Source organism: Apodemus sylvaticus, chromosome 9 (assembly GCF_947179515.1).
Source record: "Apodemus sylvaticus chromosome 9, mApoSyl1.1, whole genome shotgun sequence".
NCBI classification, from domain to species: domain Eukaryota; kingdom Metazoa; phylum Chordata; class Mammalia; order Rodentia; family Muridae; genus Apodemus; species Apodemus sylvaticus.
This window is the reverse complement of record NC_067480.1, coordinates 10653925-10675772: the sequence shown is the minus strand read 5'-3', so window position 1 is coordinate 10675772 and position 21848 is coordinate 10653925. Positions and strand designations below refer to the sequence as shown.

General features: G+C 41.1%; 1 protein-coding gene across 1 annotated transcript in view; it reads right to left on the bottom strand.

Moving 5' to 3' along the window:
• Positions 1-21848, bottom strand: part of Fbxl17 (F-box and leucine rich repeat protein 17) — a 439437-nt gene that overhangs the window by 141340 nt on the left and 276249 nt on the right. Inside the window, exon 7 of the mRNA XM_052193248.1 lies at positions 16368-16444. Coding sequence (XP_052049208.1) covers positions 16368-16444 — 77 coding nt within the window. The remainder of the gene's footprint in view (positions 1-16367; positions 16445-21848) is intronic.

The following is a 21848-nucleotide window of genomic DNA, read 5'->3' as shown; positions in this document are numbered from 1 at the left end:
AAGCTAAGCTGCAAATATAAAACCCCAAGATGCTCAGGGAATTAGCATGCTGATCTCAAATCCCTACAGACCCCTTAGGATGCAAGAAGAACAATCCCTTCATATGTGGTGGCAGAATTACCTAGTTTTGTAATTCTGTTTTTTATAACAATTGTCAAGAATTTACTAGTATGGATCCAATTTAGAGAAATTAAAATTATTAGTTATAAACCAAAGACAGTTTATATGGATGTTTCAGCTACTGAGTGAGGTTAAAGGAAATATATTTTTCACTTAGTCAAATATTTATATCTATACTACTGAAATCTACATTACTATTGTAATAAGAATTCACTTTAAAGTCTGTAATAATAAGTCACTTAAGTTGAAACGTATTTCATTTTGAGATTTGGTTTTGTCTTGTCATGTTGAGTAAAATGCATTACATCATGGAGATGAAATTATAGAATATCACCACATAATGAGACTCACTTGTGCACAGAGCAGGTTTCCCACCTTTTCAAGTGTGGTGAGTTTCATGAAAAAATGGTGAATGAGGCAGCAGGATGGCGGGAAGAAATGGCAGTCACACAGGGAAAGGAGAAGTCTCTCAGGATGTAGGAGAGGACATCGTGTAGCCAGCTGTGGGCCAGTTTCCTCATACAAAAATGGGGACCTCAGAGGATCCAACATTTTCTAAGAGCCAGCAAGGCTGGAAAACCTTCCAGCCCCGTCCCTTCAGACGACACCAGAATTTCTGCCTTCCATGACCTCAGAACTGGGAGGCATGCAGCTGAGAGGCGCTTCCTGGTAGGAGCTATAGCACATCCTGTGACGTCTGTTAGCTAGGAAGGTTTCACTCTGCAAGGTCTAAGATGACATACATAGAGGCTTTGAAGTGTTAGCTGAACTCAAGACTTTGTAAAGAAGTGTTCTACGCTTATCTGGAGGATTGGAGCCAGAACTCTGCCAGTCTATCCAGTGGTTGCAAAGCTACAACAGTACATTATTGGAAAACAGTGAAAGGAAAAAAGAAATGAAGGAAATCTCAGAATGAGAGAAATCTGGAGGCCTGGTCCCGTATGTGAGGCCTCAGGCCAGAGTCCAGCTAATCCCGCCTGCATCACAAGCTTCAGCAGTCCGTCAGTCACCTCTGTGTCCTCTCTGATATTTCTCAAAAGTGAAGAACTGGGCATGGGAGGAACAGACATGGACTGTGGGTACACAACAAGGAAACCTCACCTCTCTGCATTGTAATCTGACCTCTAGCTAACTCCCCAAACCTGCCCCCCCTCGCTAAGAACAGATACAAGTTGATGATCCTGTCGCCCAGAGGCACGGCTGATGGAGGCACAGACCCTGCCTGTTGGGTGTTGCTGACAGTGTCACTGGAGCTGTGTTTGGACTAAACCTTGTAGGAAATGAGCAGTGATGCATGCGCCTCTTTATCAGGCGTGGGGGAAGCTGAGGCACAGGCCATGCAGGCTCCTACAGAAGTGGGCTGCAGGACAGTGCCCTCTAGAAGGTTGATGGTAGCCTGCAAATCCTCTCACTGCATGGTTCCAAGGGTGACCCCAAATGACCAACAATGCCTGAGGGTAGTCAGGGCACCTGGATGTTTAATTTTTAACATTTCTCTTGCTCTTAGGGCTTCAAACAAGCCAGGATTAAGAATTCATTTCTTTTCCTTTTCTTTTACCTTTGAATTGCCTTTTAAATAAAGGTTTACTGAGTAAACTCCATACTGCCTTCCAAACGTCTCCTGCCTCCACTTCTCCAGCATGGGGATTACAGGTGTGTGTTATTATGTCTAGCCTACAACAACATATAAAGGCATGCGCAACTGAAAATATTGTATTTATTTGTCTACAAAGCATCTTTAGAAAGTTTATTGTAGCTATGTTGTGGCAAGGATCTCCCCATTGCTGCCTATATTAGGAAGTTTCTAATCCTTATGCCTTCCACGGACAACTCTGATTACGAGAACTTCACGTGGTGTGAACAGACACTTGTGAACCTGGCACCTGTTTTTCCAAGGGTACATGATGCTGGGCCGGGGAGGGGACAGCCACTACATGCCAGTCTGGCAGGCTAAGACAGGACGGCAGGATCAAAGGAACCAGAATGCAGTTAGGTTCTGAGGTATATTTTGTGAATGAGTTCGGCTTGGCTTGGACATGGGCGCCACGCAAGGAAGGAAGGAAGGAAGGAAGGAAGGAAGGAAGGAAGGAAGGAAGGAAGGAAGGAAGGAAGGAGACTGAGGCACTGGGAATACCCAGGCGCGAGCAGAGTAAGGCCATGAACACTGAGGCGTTTTCAGAGCAAGGAAGACGAGGAAAGGCATGAGAGTGCAAAACAACACCGCGGGCCAGCGTTCTCGTCTGCACCTAGATGAACCCACTGGAGAGACACTTACATGGAAGCCAGGACGGGGCAATGAGGCTTTGCAAATGGGTGACGCGGGCTCAGTTTCATAATTGGTATTACATACTTAATTCTTTTTACAGGAAGCAAGGATGAATCAGAAAAAAACACTGGGCAAGGCAAGCAGTGGTGCAGGCATGCCGCAGGCGTGTTGTGTGTTAAATTGAAATCGCCCCCAAGTTCAACTTCCTTCACTGTTCAAGGAGAAAATCTGCTACTATGTACTTGAGGATAAAGGATTTGCAACTCTATGGTGCTTGAGAAATACGCTGTAGCTGTAATTTAACTCACCGTGTGTGGGCTTCAAGATGCACAGTGGCGCTCCAAAGCAACCTTTAAAGGAAACTGCATGGAATTTTCAAGACATCAGGAGCGTTCTTAAAAGTTATGCAGAGGAAACGGATTTGTGATAGTTACGAATTACATTTAGTGCAGCCAGATTGTAGGGACCGCTCTTTTTGCCTCAGTATGGTTAGAATTACTGTTGACAAAGTTTTAATTTAAAAATTTAAGGATTAAAGCTGAAGAACATAGGTCAGTGAATTTTCATTCATGTTATAAGTATGACTACTGGCAGAAAGCAAGCTTTGTTAGTGAAGAAGTGATTCTGGCCACAGAATGCATCTTTGTAATAGCTGGGACTGAGAATGTCTTAGAGAGAATGATTTGGTTCTCAATCAGTCAGTCAGTAGCCAGAGCATGCAGTCAGAAACATACCTGGCATTGAAGAGAGGCTCAGTTCAGAAAATACTAAATGCATTTGTGAGACAGGCCAGAGTCCACTGAAATAATTTATTACAATCAGAAGCTGGAAGAGATCCCCATCTTTCCTAGCAGGTTGGAGATTTATATAGATTTATAACAGTAGATTATAACAGCTATACTGCACAGCTCCTAAGTATAATTCTACAATTGCCAACTGGTTTCCTATAGCTGAAAAAGATTACAATGAATGTCTATAGAGTCTGCCACATGAATAAGACGTTTATAGCCTTTCTATAAACCAAGAAACCTCAAGACCTTACAATAACTTTATAATTTAAAGACTATGTCATAAAATAACTCATTTAATAGTATACGGTATTAAAATGAATACTACTTTCATAGATGGAAAGTTTACATCTGATTTTTCATAAAATGAGAAAGAACAGATTTCAAATCAATAGTCTATCTAGCAAAAGAGTTGAGGTTTTTGTGGGAAAGATGCCTAGTTCTGTAATGGACACACCCTTCAAAACATTTACTTCGTGTGGGGAGGTTCTTTCTTCACTTGTATGCTGTCTAGTGCTTACTTTCCTGAGGTCCCTCAGCTTCGGGGTCAGTCTGTCCTTCTGCACAGTAAGGGTATGATGAACACAGGAACATAAATATAGCACATTTCCTGAAACTGCTTTGGTCCCACATTATTATCCAAGTAAATAAATGTTACAGAAGTCTAGGGGGCCATGCATTTGGGTCCTGGGGATGGGGGGGGGCAGCTCTACTGTCATTTATTACACTGGTACAGGTTAAAACTATGTAAGTAACGAATAATCATTCACAGTGATAAGTACTAGGCACACGGAGCTCCAACGTGAGGGAAAGCCAGTCATGGGTGATTTCAGCAAGCTTGCTAAACTCACCTCTTAGCTTGACATTTAGGAAAGTATTTTAATCAGAATATGAGAGGGAAAGGATATTTGAATCTATCCTAATTTCTCGTATTTTAGAAAGTGAATCATTTGCAAGCCTTGATTGCAAGCTGTGCTGGCAAGGGGAAGTTGAGAATGAATACCTTGAGGAGTGTGCCCAATTTCTTATGTAAGCCAAAGCAGACGGCATGATTCTAAAAAACAAAACAAAACAAAACAAAAAACAAAACAACAAACAAACAAACAAAAAACCCAAAGTACAGTTGCCTCACAGAAAATAAGACTGATTAAATCTCAAGCTTTTCACTTATTTTACAGAGCTGAAAATTTTAAGTTTCTTTTTGCTGTTCAAGATGGGCAGCTTGAGTCTTCTGCCTTACTGTGTGTAGCACAGACCACGCTGCTATAACATGCCTATACAGCATCTACATCATGCCTATACAGCATCTACATCATGCTTACACAGCATCTACATCGTCCTATTCTTACTGTGTGTAGCGCAGACGCACGCTGCTGTAACATGCCTATACAGCATCTACATCATGCCTATACAGCATCTACATCACCCTACTCTCTTTTCATTTACCAGGCAGTTGACACTACAGAATCAAAATAACTTTGAATTTTGAATACATGCCCCTCATGCATGTCCAGTGTGTCTTTGCAGATGACTCTTGGCCATGGCCTGTGGAGTGTGTTCTGCACATCAGAGCAGTATCAAGGAGACTCTGACTTCCAAGACTGACTGCAGGGGAACTTCCAAACAGAGGGCAATGAATGGGTCCTACTAGGAGATTATTTTAAGTTTTAAAATCCAATAGTAGAACAGAAGAATCTTAATGAAACAAAAAATATCTTCAAAGCAAAACTGTTTTCTTAGAGAAGCTTGGTAAGCCATGTGTGAGCAAAGAGGAGATGGTAGAAAGAAAGAGAATCCAGGTGTGGGGGGAGGGGAGGGGGGAGGGGAGGGGAGCTCTGAACCTGAATAACAGGGATGGTTAGAAAAACACCATTATCAATCATCAAAAGCATGCACAAACTAGTTTTCTATGAATGTTCTCTGCACTAAAGAATTGTTTACTATATGACAACACCATGACTTGTAAAAACTGAATTAGATCTACGGATACTATCATTTTACCACGTTAGACATGTACTCCACACACACACACATACACAGAAACACACACCTCACAAAAAAAATAAAAGCACCAGAAACTCCTAAAGATAGTGTGGTTTTTGTTTTGTTTACCCCCCACACACACCCCTTTTACAGGTTTTAAAAAAATCTCCTATTCTCTGCTTACTCTCAGTCAGATTTGGCGACAGCCAAGTCACTTTCAGTTTGAAATGTGTGGCACATTGCACAGAGGCTAGATCTGCCATGCCAACTCATCTCTATTGTTAGAAAAGTTGAAAAGTTCAAACTATTTATTAAATGTCATGCGATAAACCCGAGATGAAAAACACATATGACAGATAAATTCTAGGTGATTGAGTCTTAAGAGAATGCTTTGGAAAAAGGGTTAAAATGAACAGTTGAATACCGGAGTTAAAAGTAAGTTTGATTTACTTAATTAGTAAATGAAATTAACAAGCCAGACTTTTTGCATAAGACAATGTTCTGTTTAACATTCATACAACAGAGAGATCATCATCATGAGGGTCTGGTTTTTGTTTTTGTTTTTTGTTTTTTTGTTTTTTTGAAGACAGGAGTTGGATGGGACTATTCATTCCTGATGTATAGATAACAGAATCGACCCAGTTAATGGGCTTGGACAGGTTGATGCCAGTGCCCAGGCCACGCTCCGGGCAGCCGCACTGGGCAGCAGGACTGGCTCCAACTCCTGGGCAGCTCACTTGCTGGCAGGTGCGGCCCGCCATCTGTACTTTGGAGAAGGTAGAGAGCCTGTCTAAAGGACACAGGAGGAATACATTACTGAACATAAAGTTAGCATTTTAAAGTACTAAATACCCGATCTTTCCAAGAACTGTATCATGAAGGGGTGTTGAATCGTGCCAAACGAAATGATCATGTGCTTTTAGATGTCAGAAGATGGAAAGATTTCCTATGCTCATGGATTGGCAGGATTAATAGAGTAAAAATGGCCATCTTGCTGAAAGCAATCTACAGATTCAATGTAATCCCCACCAATATTCCAACTCAATTCTTCATAGAGTTAGAAAGAGCAATTCTCAACTTCATCTGGAATAAGAAAAAAACCCAGCATAGCTAAAACTATTCTAAACAATAAAAGAACTTCTGGGGGAATCACCATCCCTGACATCAAGCTGTATTACAGAGCAATAGGGATAAACACTGCATGGTATTGGTACAGAGACAGGAAGGTAGAATAATTGAACAGAATTGAAGACCCAGAAAGGAACCCACACACCTATGGTCACTTGATCTTTGAAAAAGGAGCTAAACCATGTAGTGGGAAAAAGACAGCATTTTCAACAAATGGTGCTGGTTCAACTGGAGGTCAGCATGTAGAAGAATGCAAGTCGATCCATTCTTATCTCCTTGTACAAAGCTCAAGTCCAAGTGGATCATGAACCTCCACATAAAACCAGATACACTGAAACTAACAGAAGAGAAAGGGGGGAAGAGCCTCAAACACATGGGCTTAGGGGAAAACTTACTGAACAGAACACCAATGGCTTATGTTCTATGATCAAGAATTGAGAAATGGGATCTCATAAAATTGCAAAGCTTCTGTAAGGCAAAGGACACTGTCAGTAGGACAAAATGGCAACCAATAAACAAATTGGGAAAATATCTTTACTAACCCTACATCCAACAGAGTGCTAATATCCAATATATATACAGAGAACTCATGAAGTTAGACTCCAGAGAACCAAATAACCCTATTAAAAAATAAAATACAGAGCTAAACAAAAAAATTCTCCACTGAGAAATACTGAATAGTTGAGAAGCATCTAAAGAAATGCTCAACATCCTTAGTCATCAGGGAAATGCAAATCCAAACAACCCTGAGCTTCCACCTCACACTAGTCAGAATGGCTAAGATAAAAACTGCAGGGGGCAGCAGATGCTGGAGAGGATGTGGAGAAAGAGGAACACTCCTCCATTGTTGGTGAGATTGCAAGCTGGTACAACCACTCTGGAAATCAGTCTGGCAGTTCCTCAGAAAACTGGACATAGTACTATGTAAGGACCCAGATATACCACTCCTAGGCATATACTCAGAATATGCTCCAACATGCAATAAGGATACATGTGCCACTATGTTCATAGTAGCCTTATTTATAATAGCCTGAAGCTAAAAAGAACCCAGATGTCCTTCAACAGAAGAATGGATGCAGAAAATGTGGTACATTTACACAGTGGAGTACTACTCAGCTATTAAAGACAATGACTTCATGAAATATTTATGCAAATGGATGGAATTAGAAAATATCATTCTGCTGTGCAGTGGTGGTGGTGCACGCCTTTAATCCCAGCACTTGGGAGGCAGGCAGATTTCTGAGTTTGAAGCCAGCCTGGTCTACAGAGTGAGTTCCAGGACAGCCAGGGATATACAGAGAAACCCGTCTCGGAAAAAAAAAAAACAAAAAACAAAAAAACAAAAAACAACAAAACAAAACAAAAAAAAAAGAAAATATCATTCTGAGTGAGTCACAAAAGAACACACATGATATGCCTTCACTAATAAGTGGATACTCTCCAAAAGCTCAGAATATCCACGACACAATTCACAAACCACATGAAGCTACAAGAAGAAAGACCAATGTGTGGATGCTTCAGTCCTTCTTAGAAGGCGGGGATAAAATACTCACAGGAGGAAATACAGAGACAGTGTGGAGCAGAGACTAAAGGAAAGGCCATCCAGAGACTGCCCCACCTGGGGAATCTATCCCATATGCACTTACCAAACCCAGACACTATTGTGGATGCCAAGAAGTGCTTACTGACAGGAGCCTGATATAGCTGTCCCCTGAGAGGATCGGTGAGAGCCTGACAAATACAGAGGCAGATGTTCACAGCCAAACACTACACTCACTCATCATGGGGTCCCCATTGGAGGGGGAAGGACTGAAGGAGCAAATGGTGTTTTCAACCCACAGGAAGAATAACCATATCAACCAAGCAGACCCCACCCCCAGAGCTCCCCAGAACTAAACCATCAACCAAGGAGTACAACAGGGGGTACCCATGGCTCCAGCCACATATGTAGCAGAGGATGGCCCTGTTGGACATCAACAGGAGAGGCCCTTGGTGCTGGGAAGGCTCGATGCCCTAGTGAAGGGGAATGGCAGGGTGGGGATGCCGGAGTGTGTGGGGAGCACCCTCATAGAAGCAAGGTGAGGGAGGATGGGATGGAGGGTTTCTGGAGGGGAAAAAGGTTAAAGGCATAACATTTGAAATGTAAATAAATAGAATATCCAATTAAAAAAAAAGAGATAAAAAAAAAAAATAAAGTACTAAATACTCCAGGCATGTCACTGACCTAACAGTGGGTATATAAGAAGTTATCTCGATACTGAATTCATATATAATACAGTTTATAAACTCTGCGAAGTTTACCATACCAGATCTCAGTTTCCACATAGGCTCCAGTATTAACAGCAACTCTTAAAATGGAATGTTTAAGGAATTATTGTTTAAAGAAAATACCAACAAATAGCAATTATTCTATCATTATTATGTTGAAGGTATACATTTGTTCTCGGTAGAGCTATGTATTTGATTAGTAGCTATTGCCCAACATAATGTTTCCTTTTATATAATGTATGTTAAGGTTTTGCCATGGAGATGATGAGTTAGACAGGATAAGTTACAACAAAAAAATTGGAACTTATTTTGAATTTTCAAATAGAATATTTTCATGAGGTTTCTTCAACATTTGACTGTGTGTGCACGGCATCATTTTGCATGATTTCCGTTCTTTCTTTATGCATACAAACTCACCCATTCAGACACCTGTCTGTGCTCCACACCTTCCCCAGGGCCTCACCCCCTCAGAGGTCCTCTTCTGCTGCCTCTCTCCCAAATCCTTCCCCAGCTGAAGCAGTCTATGGCAGTTGTCTTCTCAAACCCCTATGTCTTGCCCACGGATCTTTTAAACTGACACCATTATATTACTTAAAATAATGGAAATCTTATTCACACATGACTATTACTTAGTATGAATTTCTCTATTTGGGGTTTTTCCATAACATCCCAGTAGCAGCGTGCACATTTCAGAGGAAATCTCTGCTGAACGAAACCGCAGAATAAAGCCTAGGATTAGAGAAAGACTTAAGAATCTTACAGGGCAAGTTTCTCCCCTGGCTACCTTCCCTCCACCCTCCTCTGCCTTAGAGATCAGCTTTGCGCGCAGAGATCTTTGGGTAGAGAACTTATTACCACTGAGGAAGGCATTTTCAACAAGCTGTGAACATCCACATGTCTTTTTCCTTTCACTGAGTTCCAGGAAGCTGTAACAATCATGGTGTCCACTGTGTGTGTGTGGCAGTGTCACTCACTTATCAGCTGCTCATCCTTGACTGTGCACCCACGGGGAACAGTCAGGATTCTATCTGTGGGGAACAGTCAGGATTCTATCTGTGGGGAACAGTCAGGATTCTATCTGTGCTCATGCTAAGACCCCCTCCTCCACCTCCTCCACCTCCTCCACCTCCTCCACCTCCTCCACTTCCTCTACCACCTCCACCTCCTCTACCACTACCACCAATGGAAATGCTTTGTGTGGGGGGGCAGAAAGCAATGAAATCTAAAAGTGGACATGTCACAAAAATTGATCCCTTGATTGATGTAAGTTTTCTATATCTAGAAAAAGAGACTTCTCCATTAAGTGTAATGTTAAAAACAGCGAATTAAAATTAAACACAGTATTTCCAAATACAAAAGTAATATGAAAAAGAAATGTTGGACAGTTCTTATTTTAGACAGCAGTTATGTTAAATGTAGAATCATAGTATTTATTTATAAAAAGTTAATATAGAACAGTAGAACAAATGTATATATGTGCTATGCACGTATATATGTGTTTATGCATGTATGTATGCATGTGCATGTATGTATGCATGCATGCATATATGTATGTATGTATGCATGTATGTACTTGAAGGTGTAAGACCATTCACATGCCACAATCACACACATGGGTTTATTTGGTGTGAAAATATAGGTTAGGGTGTTTCTTAACTTCAGAACTCTATCTACTGAGGGAGAGCTGCATTCAGATGGATATGGTAATAATTTTTTCATACAGAAAATTTTAAAAATTTTAATAGCTAAAAGAGTAAAGTAGAAATAGCAAGGCTGAAAAATACTGAGTCAACATATGAGTATTTTTCTGTATGAGAAAATCTACCTAAACATATATGGGTAAAATAAGAGCAAATGCATACAATATACAGAGATGAATTTAACAATAAAGTATAAAGCATTGCTGATTGAAATTAAATAATAAATACGACATATATATATATATATATATATATAGGATTATTAATATCATTAAGATGGTGGTTCTCCCTTCACACATCAACAGTAGCATTGTTTGAAGAAATATTTTAAAAGTCCTTCTTACTAAACTGAATATTGTAACTTAAGCCTAACAAACAACATAAACACTGTTGTTGTTCAATCTTTTATTTCAAGGGCACCTAACTACAGTAGTGTAACCAGGAAAGAAAGTCAACAATTTCGTTGCTCCAACCAAACAAAAGCATTTCAATAAAGTTATAATTAAACTTTCCAGGACAGGAAAATGGATCAGTAATTAATGAATTTGCAAGAGTTTGGTCTTATGGACCCACACAATTGAAGGAGAGAACTGACTCCCAGGACTTGTTCCCTGAGCACTATAATAGATGTACACAGACAGACAGACAGACACACACACACACATACACAGAGGATAGGTGGTAAGTGGTGTAAATTCTGATTCATTCATATGCTCTCATTTTCTTGTTTCCCTTTCTTTCAAATAAATAAGTGTAGCAAATGCCAAATTTTAGGTAAAAACCAGGCCCGTTATTTAGAAGGAAAGGAGACCATGATATCTTCTAAATAAAGCAGAATGAAGAATTAAGAAGTAGGAATAGAAGGAGATATCTAAATGGACATGTAAAAAAAAACAAAAACGAGAATTTGCAAAGCAGAGGGCTCAGTAAAGTAGTACTACTATCTTGAAAGCAACAATGAGTGCTATTTATATTTAAATAACAGAATAGAAAATGGGAATAATAACAGTAAGCAGCAAAGCATTCTTTTTGACTTGCAAATATAAGTTCGAAAGCTCTTCTTTGTCACTTTACAGCTATTAGAGTTACTTCTGCTGACAAAAAAAAGGTGCCTCTTACCTGGCAATCTTGGAACAGTTTAAAATACAATTTAAACTGAAACAAAAAGAAAATGCTAGAAAGTTACTTTAAATGGAACATCACTGTAGGCAATATACACCCAGCAATAAGAAAAATAAGATGATATAACAAGAGTAAACTGATTTTTGTTAAGACTTAAGGAGAGAGAAGCATTTTTGCTGTGCCACTTGCAGACCCTGTTTTGGATTTCCTTTGTCTCTCCAGCAGTGCTGCTTGGATAATACATCCGGATCATAATCTGAGTTGACTAACAGCAAAGAGATCTGGGGTCCTCAGCAGGGTGGGGATGGCATGGCCCATTAATCTTTCAATAGAAGCAGAAGGTCAATATGGCAAGGGTGAAACATGGGGTATATACAAGCAAAGATCAATCTTCCCGGACCACCCGACCACACTTCTTGCCTGAGAGAAGAGCTGTACTGTCATGCCTTGCACTGAAAGGATAGAAAATAATAATACAGCCTAACTCTAATGACCCCAAGAAATCAGGAGTTTAAAATGCTATCTCCCTTTGTTAGAAACTAGGTGAAAGGTCACATTCCAGAGCCTGCCCTTTGTTTAGACCTAGCAGAAAGGCCTTGAATAGGTGACCCTGGCCCCATAAGGATCTATGGGCTAAGCTTATCTTGCTTCTGTAAACTTACACCATTACCCCTACGCAGGAGTTCACACAGCTGTAGACATTATAGGAAACTGATTGGTCCACTGAGCGCGGGCTCCGATAATTTAAACTGATTGGCCTAAAAACTATGGAGTGGTACAAATCAATTGGCTCACATTTCGCGGGCTCGCCATGCTAAGAAATGATTGGTTTGTAATTCTCGGGCTTTGTCGTAAACTTATAAAAGCTGTCGCAATTTGGCACTCGTGGTCCATAGTCCTCTAACCCTGCGTGGTGTATGGCTATGGAACCCAGAATTCTGGAATAAAGAAACCCTCATGTTATTGCATCGAGACCGTTTCTCGGGGAGTGTTTTGGGTGTCGCCTTCCAGGGTGTGGGGTGCTGGGGGACCCTCGATTTTTGGGGGTCTTACAGCACCAGGCAACACAGGGCAGCTCTAGCCTCTCAGTCCTTCCCTGACAGCTTCAGGGATAAGAGAGACCACACTCTCCTACACAGAGGACAGGGCCTGGCACACTACAGACTCTGACTTTCTATTCTGACAGAAAGAACATGTGCCAGGCCTTGAACTGTTATGTCAGCTGAAAGGGCAGCAGCTGTGGTTACGATGGGCACAGTGGAGGGTGGGCTCTAATGGGGGGGGGACCCTTTGTCCTGGTAATCATGGTTATGACGGGCACAGTGGTGGGCTCTGATCCGGGGAACCCTTTGCCCTGAGTAATCCGAAAACATGACTTACTGTCAGGTTAAAAATGCCCCAAATCAAGGAAGCTGTGTGACCAAGAGTGGTACTTAGCAGATGACAAAGCACCCAGGAGACCTCTTCTGGGCTTCCATGTTTTCCAGCCATCATCAGGACCCTGAGTTTGACTCCAGCACTGACAAGGAAACTTGTCAAAAGCACAGCGATGCTGTGGGTGTATGTGACCCATGGACCCTAAAGTACAATGTCAGCAGGCAAGAGTTTACTGTCCTCTTCAATGATCACTGGACAGTTTGAGAGTGGAAACAAAACGATATTTCCAGAATATACTTCTAAGGGTCCTCAGCAGTGCTAAAGTCAAAAAAGAGAAAACATGCTAACAGCTCTCACGCAACCTGGTGTAACAGGTTTACAGGAGAATTTAGTGTGGAGACAAGAGCTCTCCTCATCCTTCCTATTTACTGAATCTTAGGGAAGTCTGTACTGCTGAGATAGTGACTGCTTCTGACCTCTGTAAACCTGGGTGATACAGACTGATCCCCACTTCTATTCTTGTCTTAATTCCAAGAGGCACTTTTCTGAATGAGACTTTTCAAAAGTAGGCTTTAAAAGAAATCAAAAAAGATATGAGCTGAGAAATTATCCTAGAAACATAGAAAGATATACAAAGAACCCAAAGTAAATTTCTAGGAAGAAACACAGAGAAAATAAAGGAAATCAGGTGGACAGGGAAGTGACTTGGGTACGCCGCCTTCCCATGGACCCTTCTTTCTCTTCCTGCTAATCACTCGGGTCTGGAAGTCACCGAGGTAGCTATGGACCAACACGTTCAACCTGTAGTACATGCTTCCTACAAACAGGAAGGAAAGGCCATGTGTACATGTGTGGTTGGGGCAATTCCTCGGAACTGATAGTGAGTGTGCAATAACCAGCAGGTGCTACGTGGGACTTTATTTTCACTACCGCCTGTGGAACATCTCATGTGGCTCATAAGATGGCAAAACTCAGGTTAAGTAGTATACTATAGACTTATAATAACTAGAAGAGACAGTCTAACCATATCCCACTGCTGAGTGGTGTTCAGTTACCCTCCCCATCCCCACACCTAACGCCACATTTGTTCAGTGACAGCAGTGGCTTTCTCCTCAGGGAGCAACTGCCCAAGGCCGAGTTTTCCACTTCAATATCTCTGACTTAATGATTTGTTTATAAATTGTTAGCCTTTACCATAAAGATCTGCTTACTTTGGAGACATAGAAGCATATTAGTACGACCGCTTTCTACATGACAGCGGTGTCATCTATCAGTTTGAATATTACTTTATAGCAGCCTGGCTTGATAATGGGAAGCACTGTAGCCACAGTCCACACCTGTGAGGAGCTTTATGAAAACCATACAGAATATGAATGCCGGATGAGCTGCGTCTCCTGATTCCACATCCTGCAACAGCGCCAAAAGTATCTGCTTGCCCCACCCAGAGCAGGCCACACCTGATCACATAGGAAGAGGGACAGGAGGACATTGCTGAACATGGGTAAAGCAGAAATATGCAGTCACCAAAAGAATAACATCCCTTGAGGATAAGGTGTACATAAAAGAGCCTGATTCTAAAGTGGCTTCAATCGTCAAGTGGCTGAGATCAGTAGAGCCAATTTGCCACTTACACACTGTCACGAAATCTCCCCTCCAGTCCCACTACCTAGAAATTCTGCTTTAATTGGTCTTGAATGCAGCTCACAGGGTCACAGGCTTTAAATACTGTAAAGGGATTCTAACACAGAGACATACACACAGGGAACTGGGATCCTACATAATTCAGTCACAAGTAAACCAAGCTATGGTGCCAAGGATTTAGCATGCTGTCACCACACTGGGGGACAAATACCACAAACACTCAATACCAAAAAAGGCAATGCCACAAAACAATAGGGAGTGTAACAAACAGAGAAAGACTCCCAGGACCTAGGACAGGGAGGCTGTGGGCCATGTCCAGCAAGTGCTGAATGCATCCACCCCCAGCAGGAAAGCCGTGTTCTCACGTAGCACACTCCAGTCCTCACTAGACTGGGCAGTAGTTGCAGAGGAATTAATTCTCTACTTTACAAATAAACGAGTCTCTAATATGTATGTGAAGGCCCCTCTTTAAGGTCAAAGAACAGATGAAAATTTTAATCTTAGATTTGTCTCAATCCAACACATCTTCTGTTTCCTGCCCTGAGTTCTCAGAGTGCTCTCCAAACTTTCTCAATTAACAGTTATGAGCTGGACAGGAACGCTTTATTATTAAGCAAAGCAAGCCTCCAAAACAACTTTAGCGACATTTCTACTGCAGAGCCTCAGAAGAGGCCGTGGAAGGGAGCTCGCCGGGCTGCTAGTCATGCTTTGACTGACACGCTTAGAGTTAGGGGTATGTGCGACCTAACTGGGGGAGAGAGAGGCGGGAACAAGGGATCCCCTGAGCACACGCCTTCTCTACACTCTTGGGCTGGGCAGCACACTCTCCAGGCCTTCAAACCAGGAGCTTCAGGAAGACCTTGAAAGCCAGGTGTGTTAAGTATCAGCTTAACAGGGCTGAACAAGGCACGGGACTATGGAAACAGAAAAAGAAAGCAGCACATCTTTACAGGATTTAACTAGAAAAGGAGAACAATATGGAAACAGAGTTTTCTAAAAATCTGTGTAAAACGTATTTAAAATATGAGGTTTCTTACTTTTTTTTCAGGGAGTGGCTACAAATTAAGCACAGAGCTTAACAGGCGTGACAGGCAATCACCACACACCCTTGTTGTCCTGCTACGGCTTTATTAGCTTGTCTAAATGGCAAACTTGGGATCTGACAACACACCCATCTCCTTCCCAGGGCAGGGCGGCCCGACATATTAGGATTCGAGTCAGAGCAGATACAAAAGCTAGGAGAGGAAGACTTAGTAAAATACTACTTTCTCTCAAGAGAAAAAAAGTAAAATTTATATAAACAATTTATGCAGTCAGAAAAAAAGGAAACAGTTCTCCCTCATACTGTGACAGATATGTGGCCCCGACTCTCCGTAGATCAGATACATACTGACTGGGAAAGGTGTAAAGCAGAAGGGACGAGAGGCTGGGCTAGCCCCTTGCTTCCAGAGGGTGAGCGCAGCGTACCTGACAATGTGGTTCCTGCCGTTTATAGCGGCTACTCAGTACTCGGACAATGTGGACTGTTGAGACAACAGTCCACCAACACTGCCTGTCCCTCTTCAAGTGGCCAGTAGGATGCGGCACAGGGCTTGACCTCTGAACACCAGGCGTACACCTCACAGAGGCCTAATGTGAGGCAGCAAATGCAATGTCCTGACTTTCTTGTGCCTGTTCAGGAGCCCAGACATCTACCTGGCCCGCTGGTTATCTGCATTCCCTTGCTCTCCAGTCGGCACTCTCCACTCCTGGGTGTATCCAGAGTCTAGAGCACAGCTGTGCACCGAGCTTGTCACACATTCATTCTACTGGGATTTAGACTAGGGCTTCTCCTGTTATTTTTGTTTCATCAGAATTACGTGAGTGAACAAACTGTCTAATGTAATTCTTGACTTCTCTTGAAATAACTTTTGTTGATTTTTAAGACCTCTGTTCATCTCAAGGTAAGGAGTGAGGGCAAGGCCCATTACATACCATAATCAGTGATTTTACAGGACACCAAGTACAGCTCTTTCAGGTTCTGTCCCTCCTTTGCAATGACCTCCACACACCTGAAACACACAAAGGGTGGTGTTACACTAATGCATCCCAGGTGAATTAGCAAGGGTTGGACCATGCACCCCAGGAGGAGTCAGGATTTCATGAGTGCCCCTGCCCTCTGCTTTCAACACACCTCTCTGGATGCACTTCAGGAAGTCTTATAGTCTCTGCTTTCAAGTTGAGTGCATTAATTCCTAAATGGTTTCATGACATCTTTTAAAACCCAGGAGATGGGAAGACCACTGAGCATTAGGGTGGTAAGCCCAACATGGTATAATGAAATGCATCATTGATATAAAATGATATAAAATAATAAGCCAAAATAGTAGCATACCAGTGGATAGTTATTTCAAAGGAATAATTATTCAGAGTTCAATTTTTAATTCTGAACATTAAGTATACATCAAAGAAATATTACTCAACATACAATACAAAGTTGTAAAACCGTATAACCGATAAAAGACATAAAACCTGAACAAAGAATGACAAAACTTTCACTTTAATAATCTTTCATTTTTCAGGGTGATCAATATGGATCTATTTGCATTTTCTCCATATAGACATCCATGTAGACCAGCACCATTTGTTGAAGTCTCTTTTTTTTTGATTGTGTAGTTTTGGCTTCTTTGTCAAAAATTAAGCATTCATCAGCGTGTGGGTTTCTTTCTGGGTTTTCGATTCTATTCCACCGAATGGCCAGGCTGCCGTGGTATTTATGCCTACGCCATGCAGTTTTTATTACTATAGCTCTATAGTACAGCTTGAAATCAGGGATAGTGATACTTCCAGGAGATCTTTTATTGTACAGGATTTCTTTAGCTATATTGGGGTTTTTGTTTTTCCATATTAAGCCCATAGGGGCTCATAGCCACCAATCAAAGAGCATGCATGGGATGGACGTAGGCCCCTGCACCTACACATATGTAACATGTGCAGCTCTGTCCTTATGTGGGGCCCGACAGCAGGAGCAGGGCTGTAACTGACTCTGTACCCTGCCTTTGGACCCCATTCCTCTCGGTGGGCTGCCTTGTCTGGACTCAACAGGAGTCTAGTGCACACCTGATAAAGAACATAAAGCCCAGTCCCATTGCAACTTGGTATGTTAAGGCTGGCTGCCACCCATGGGAGGAGAAAGGAAGGTGGCTGGGGGAAGGGAGAGGAAAGGAGGAAGGCAGACAAATAAACTAATAAAATTTTAAAAAGGAAAAAAAGATTTGCTTTTAATAATTAAAATGAATTGCTATATTCACTAATTATACAGTTACATATTTTAAAATCTTCTTTGATTTTCACTTACATAAAACATTTGTCAATATAGTGAATTTTAAAAATAATGATCAACCACCCTACCTATTCCATAGTTTGGTTTGCTATAACATCAGTGAGCTGTACTGACAGACACACAGGCATGGGTGCCCTTCAGTGCAGTTCCTGTTTAATCTGTATAGATAGCAGTTAAGCAAAAGGGTAAAAAGCAAAAGGAGTCATTAACCTTTTCTAGGAAGTAAGGTTCAAGCAATTTGATACCTGTGTGTATAATCCATCAGAACTCACTTGGCATCTATCTCTGTAAGATATCTGAAATAGTTTTCAGCTATTTCATTTGCTGCCTGGGTTATTTGTAGGTAGCTTCACAAAATGTCAGGGAATTTTATATAATTTTATCCTGTATAATTCATTATTGAAGGTTAAGTTAGTAAGAAAGACATATTTTTCTTTTAAAGTACTTTTATAGAATTCTGTCCTAATGGAATGATAAACCTTTCAGGTTTTCTAGGGCAGCCAGGTAAACATGCTTCTTTGGCATTTTTATATAAAAAGATTTATGATAAAAACAGGTACTTTTTTTTTGGTGACTACAATAGAAATCTTGAAAGAGCATCATAATACAACTGTGACTGACATGGATTATTGTGAAGGGAAACATTAATACCTAGTTTTGTATCATTTGGCTTTAATGCAATGTTTTAATAAGTTCACAAGAAAGAAATGCTAAAAGAAGAAATCAAACAACTCAAACAAAGCCCAAATATTTTGTATAAATGAATCTTCTTGTGCTAAGAATAAAAAGTAAAAGCCATACATTATTATGTAATCCTAATGGTTTAAAATTTCCTGAGCGCTTTCTGCACAGTGAGGACCCATATCTCACCCTCCTTACTGGATTTATGAAGGCTAATCCAATATGCTGTGGCGACAACCAGAAGAAAAAGCAAAGCAGTAATTGTGTTTTATTCCCATAATTCATACAAATAGTTCAAAATGCCGGACCTCATATTTGACTGTGAAAGACATTAAGCAAATACAGCCTTCCACTGGGTCCATTCCTCTCCGATCTATTACTAGATGTGGCACAAGCCCATACAAACACTGTGGACTCACAGAGAGGGCTGGACGGAGCAGATAACAGGGAATGCCACTGTACCAGAGCATCAGACACTGCTTCACCTCAGAAAGCAAACGCGTGTAAAGTGAGGCATGCCCCCAAGTCACTGAGCATTAAAGCTTGCCCCCAGAGACAGAGAGACAGACAGGATGTATGGGTTATTATAAGTAGATATTGCAAAATCAGGAAGCTGCCTCAAGAGCTGGTAACCAGTTACGAGGTAACGTATGACTATAACTTTTCACTAACGTATGACTATAACCTTCCACACAAGATAGAGGGAACCGGAAGCAAAGGTCCCATAAGGGAAGGATCACCTGTACTTAAAGTTTCAGTCATGTGAGTTTCCAGATATATATATAAACACACATAATTAATGTATTTATATGATATAAATATATTATCATATCATATATAATATGGTTGGTTTATGTGCCTAAAACCAACTGGCACATAATAGATATTATGGAAATTTGTATGATGGGTACTTATGAAAAACTTATCAATGTTTTCAAACACTTTTAAGAGGTAAAGATGTTTTCAGAGGATCATCTTGACAATCCTGAGCAGGGTGACAGAAGTGACATTTAGACCCTCCACTTCTCCATTCCTGTCTCTATTTGTATATATCACATGAGAAAATGCTCTCTCCAAAATGGTAAGAAAATTACATCAGTGCACAGAGGCAGGGCATGAGCACGCACCTACCATCAGAATCAAGAATTTAAAACATTCCTGCTTCTACATTCTGTCCCCCTCCAAATATTATTTGAAAGCATTCCACACGGATGCAGGAATCCTCACGACCATACAGGAATTAAGAAGGGGGCATTCTTCAGGGAAGCAGCAGTATTATAAAGGTACTTGAATGGCATGGGACAGAGCAAAGACGTCAGACACTGGTAAAGTGCCCATGCACAGTGTGCCCACAAGGCCTCTGCTGTCCTCCTGAGCTCGCCACCTCACAGGGAGGCGTATCCATGGCAAGGGGAAAGAGAGACTCGATCCCCAGCCTCCCTGTTAAGGACCAGGGAACAGACCTTGACCTTGGCTGGAGCTCCTGCATCATCTGCTTCAGGATGTGGTTCCCCCGTGAACCTGTTCTTCCAGATCAAGCGTCTCCTGCTCAGCTAGATACTCCTACGTTTGTTCTGAATTGTCTGCCCTCAGATTATTTTCTTGCTTTTATGCTTTGGCAGGGGTGTAAAGAAAAAAAGAATTGAAGTCTTAGTATTCTAAATTACTAAGTAACAGCTGTTGAGAATATATATATATATATACAGTCTCTTTAAGAATGGAGAAAAGTGCCAGAAAACATGCTCTCAGATAGTCAAAGCGTCCAAGATTATTTTCGATAATTTTATACTCATTTGCTTTGGAGAACGTTCTAAAATACACCTGAAGCATTTTGTAAAATTTAAAAACTGAAAGGTTATTTAGTGAGCTATGTAAGGTGTTTTCTTCCTTTTTTTTTTAAGAAAAGAAAGCATTTCTCAGTTTCAAAGGAAGAAAAAAACTCTCTTCTTAGATTCCTAATCATCTGATTTATAAGAAGGTTAAAGATTAATGAATTAAGCTCTGTATGCTTCAAAATTATCAAAGGAATTCAAAAGAGCCTTGACTTATGGAAAACAATGGCCCGTTCTCCGATCTACCGAGCTGCTATGTTTTTGTCTCCTTCTCAGAAGCCAGAGCACGGCATTAGTGACAATGAAAGGGACTAATGAGGAAATATGACTGCGCTGTTTGTAGGAGGAGTGTCCTGGGAGACCTTGTTACTGTGTGTGATGTGCTTCAAACCAGAAAGAAGCTAATTGGAGCTGCCAGACACTGGTGTGCAAATCGTACTTTAAAGGACAGGCTCAATCACCTTCGAGGTGTGAAAAGAAATCTCCCCATTAGAGATGCATTAGAACAGGGAGTGGTGGAGCTCTGAGGACGCGCTGGGATGGCCTCCCAAGCCACCATCCTGTTTAAATAGCAGACATATATTCAAAGAGAAAAACTGCAACAAGACAAAACACCACCACAGATTAAAAGGAAGAAAAGATATAGAGAGTGCCTTAAAGATGTTGGTAAATTCGTACAAACACTGGTGTGTTTAAGGCTGAATAAACACATCGCTGAAACCTCGCAATGCAGAACACATTAGGAAAGTGATCTGTGTAAAGGCTGTAGAAACAGAACTGAATTTTTACCATTTCTAAAACTAAGCAAGCTGATAAGTTAACTTACATTGTATGGACTGCAGACAGACAAACTGCAGTGTATGTGAGTGGACACACAACACTGAGGAAGGGATTACAGGGATAACAAGGTCTACCCAAGGTAGTGAGGAAGAAAGGAAACCCCTGTGTGCTGCGGAAGGGGGCCAGTCAAGTCACACTGGAGGGTCCCAGAGCACAAGGCGGCACCTGCGGAGCATGACAGCGGAGTGATTCTCTTTTAAAGCCTGAAATGGAGTTCTGATCACAGTGCACATGATCTACAAGTCCCCCATGCCTTCAGAAAATGTGAAAGGTTGCATGGTTTAAAGGAAGGAACATTTACAAAAATAATCTATGTCAATTAAACAATCTATGACTAGAATATTTTCCCTTATTATGAGTTAGTTTTACAGATCTTTTTTAAAGTAATAGGATAGCTTAGCTTATAGAAACAGAGTTATTTTTGTCTTCAGGTTAAGTTTTTGTCATAGTTACTTTTGTCTTCAGGTTAAATAACTGAACTAGATGGACAAACATTAGATTATTTCAGGAATTTGACATATGTCACCCAGGTGATGTGCCAAGAGCACTCTGTATTTCTCCATATCTGCTCTCATGACTGCTCTTCTATGTGACACCAGTGACTCCAGAGTACTAAGTAGAAACTCACTGCTAACTCTTATGAACACTTGTGGAAATATTCTCATAGAAGATATATAAGCTGATTTTTTTTTAAAAAAGATTGATTTGCAATTAAAATGCTAACTCATTTTCTCAAAGAACATTCTTAATATACCACGGGGTAGAAACTAGGAGTGACAT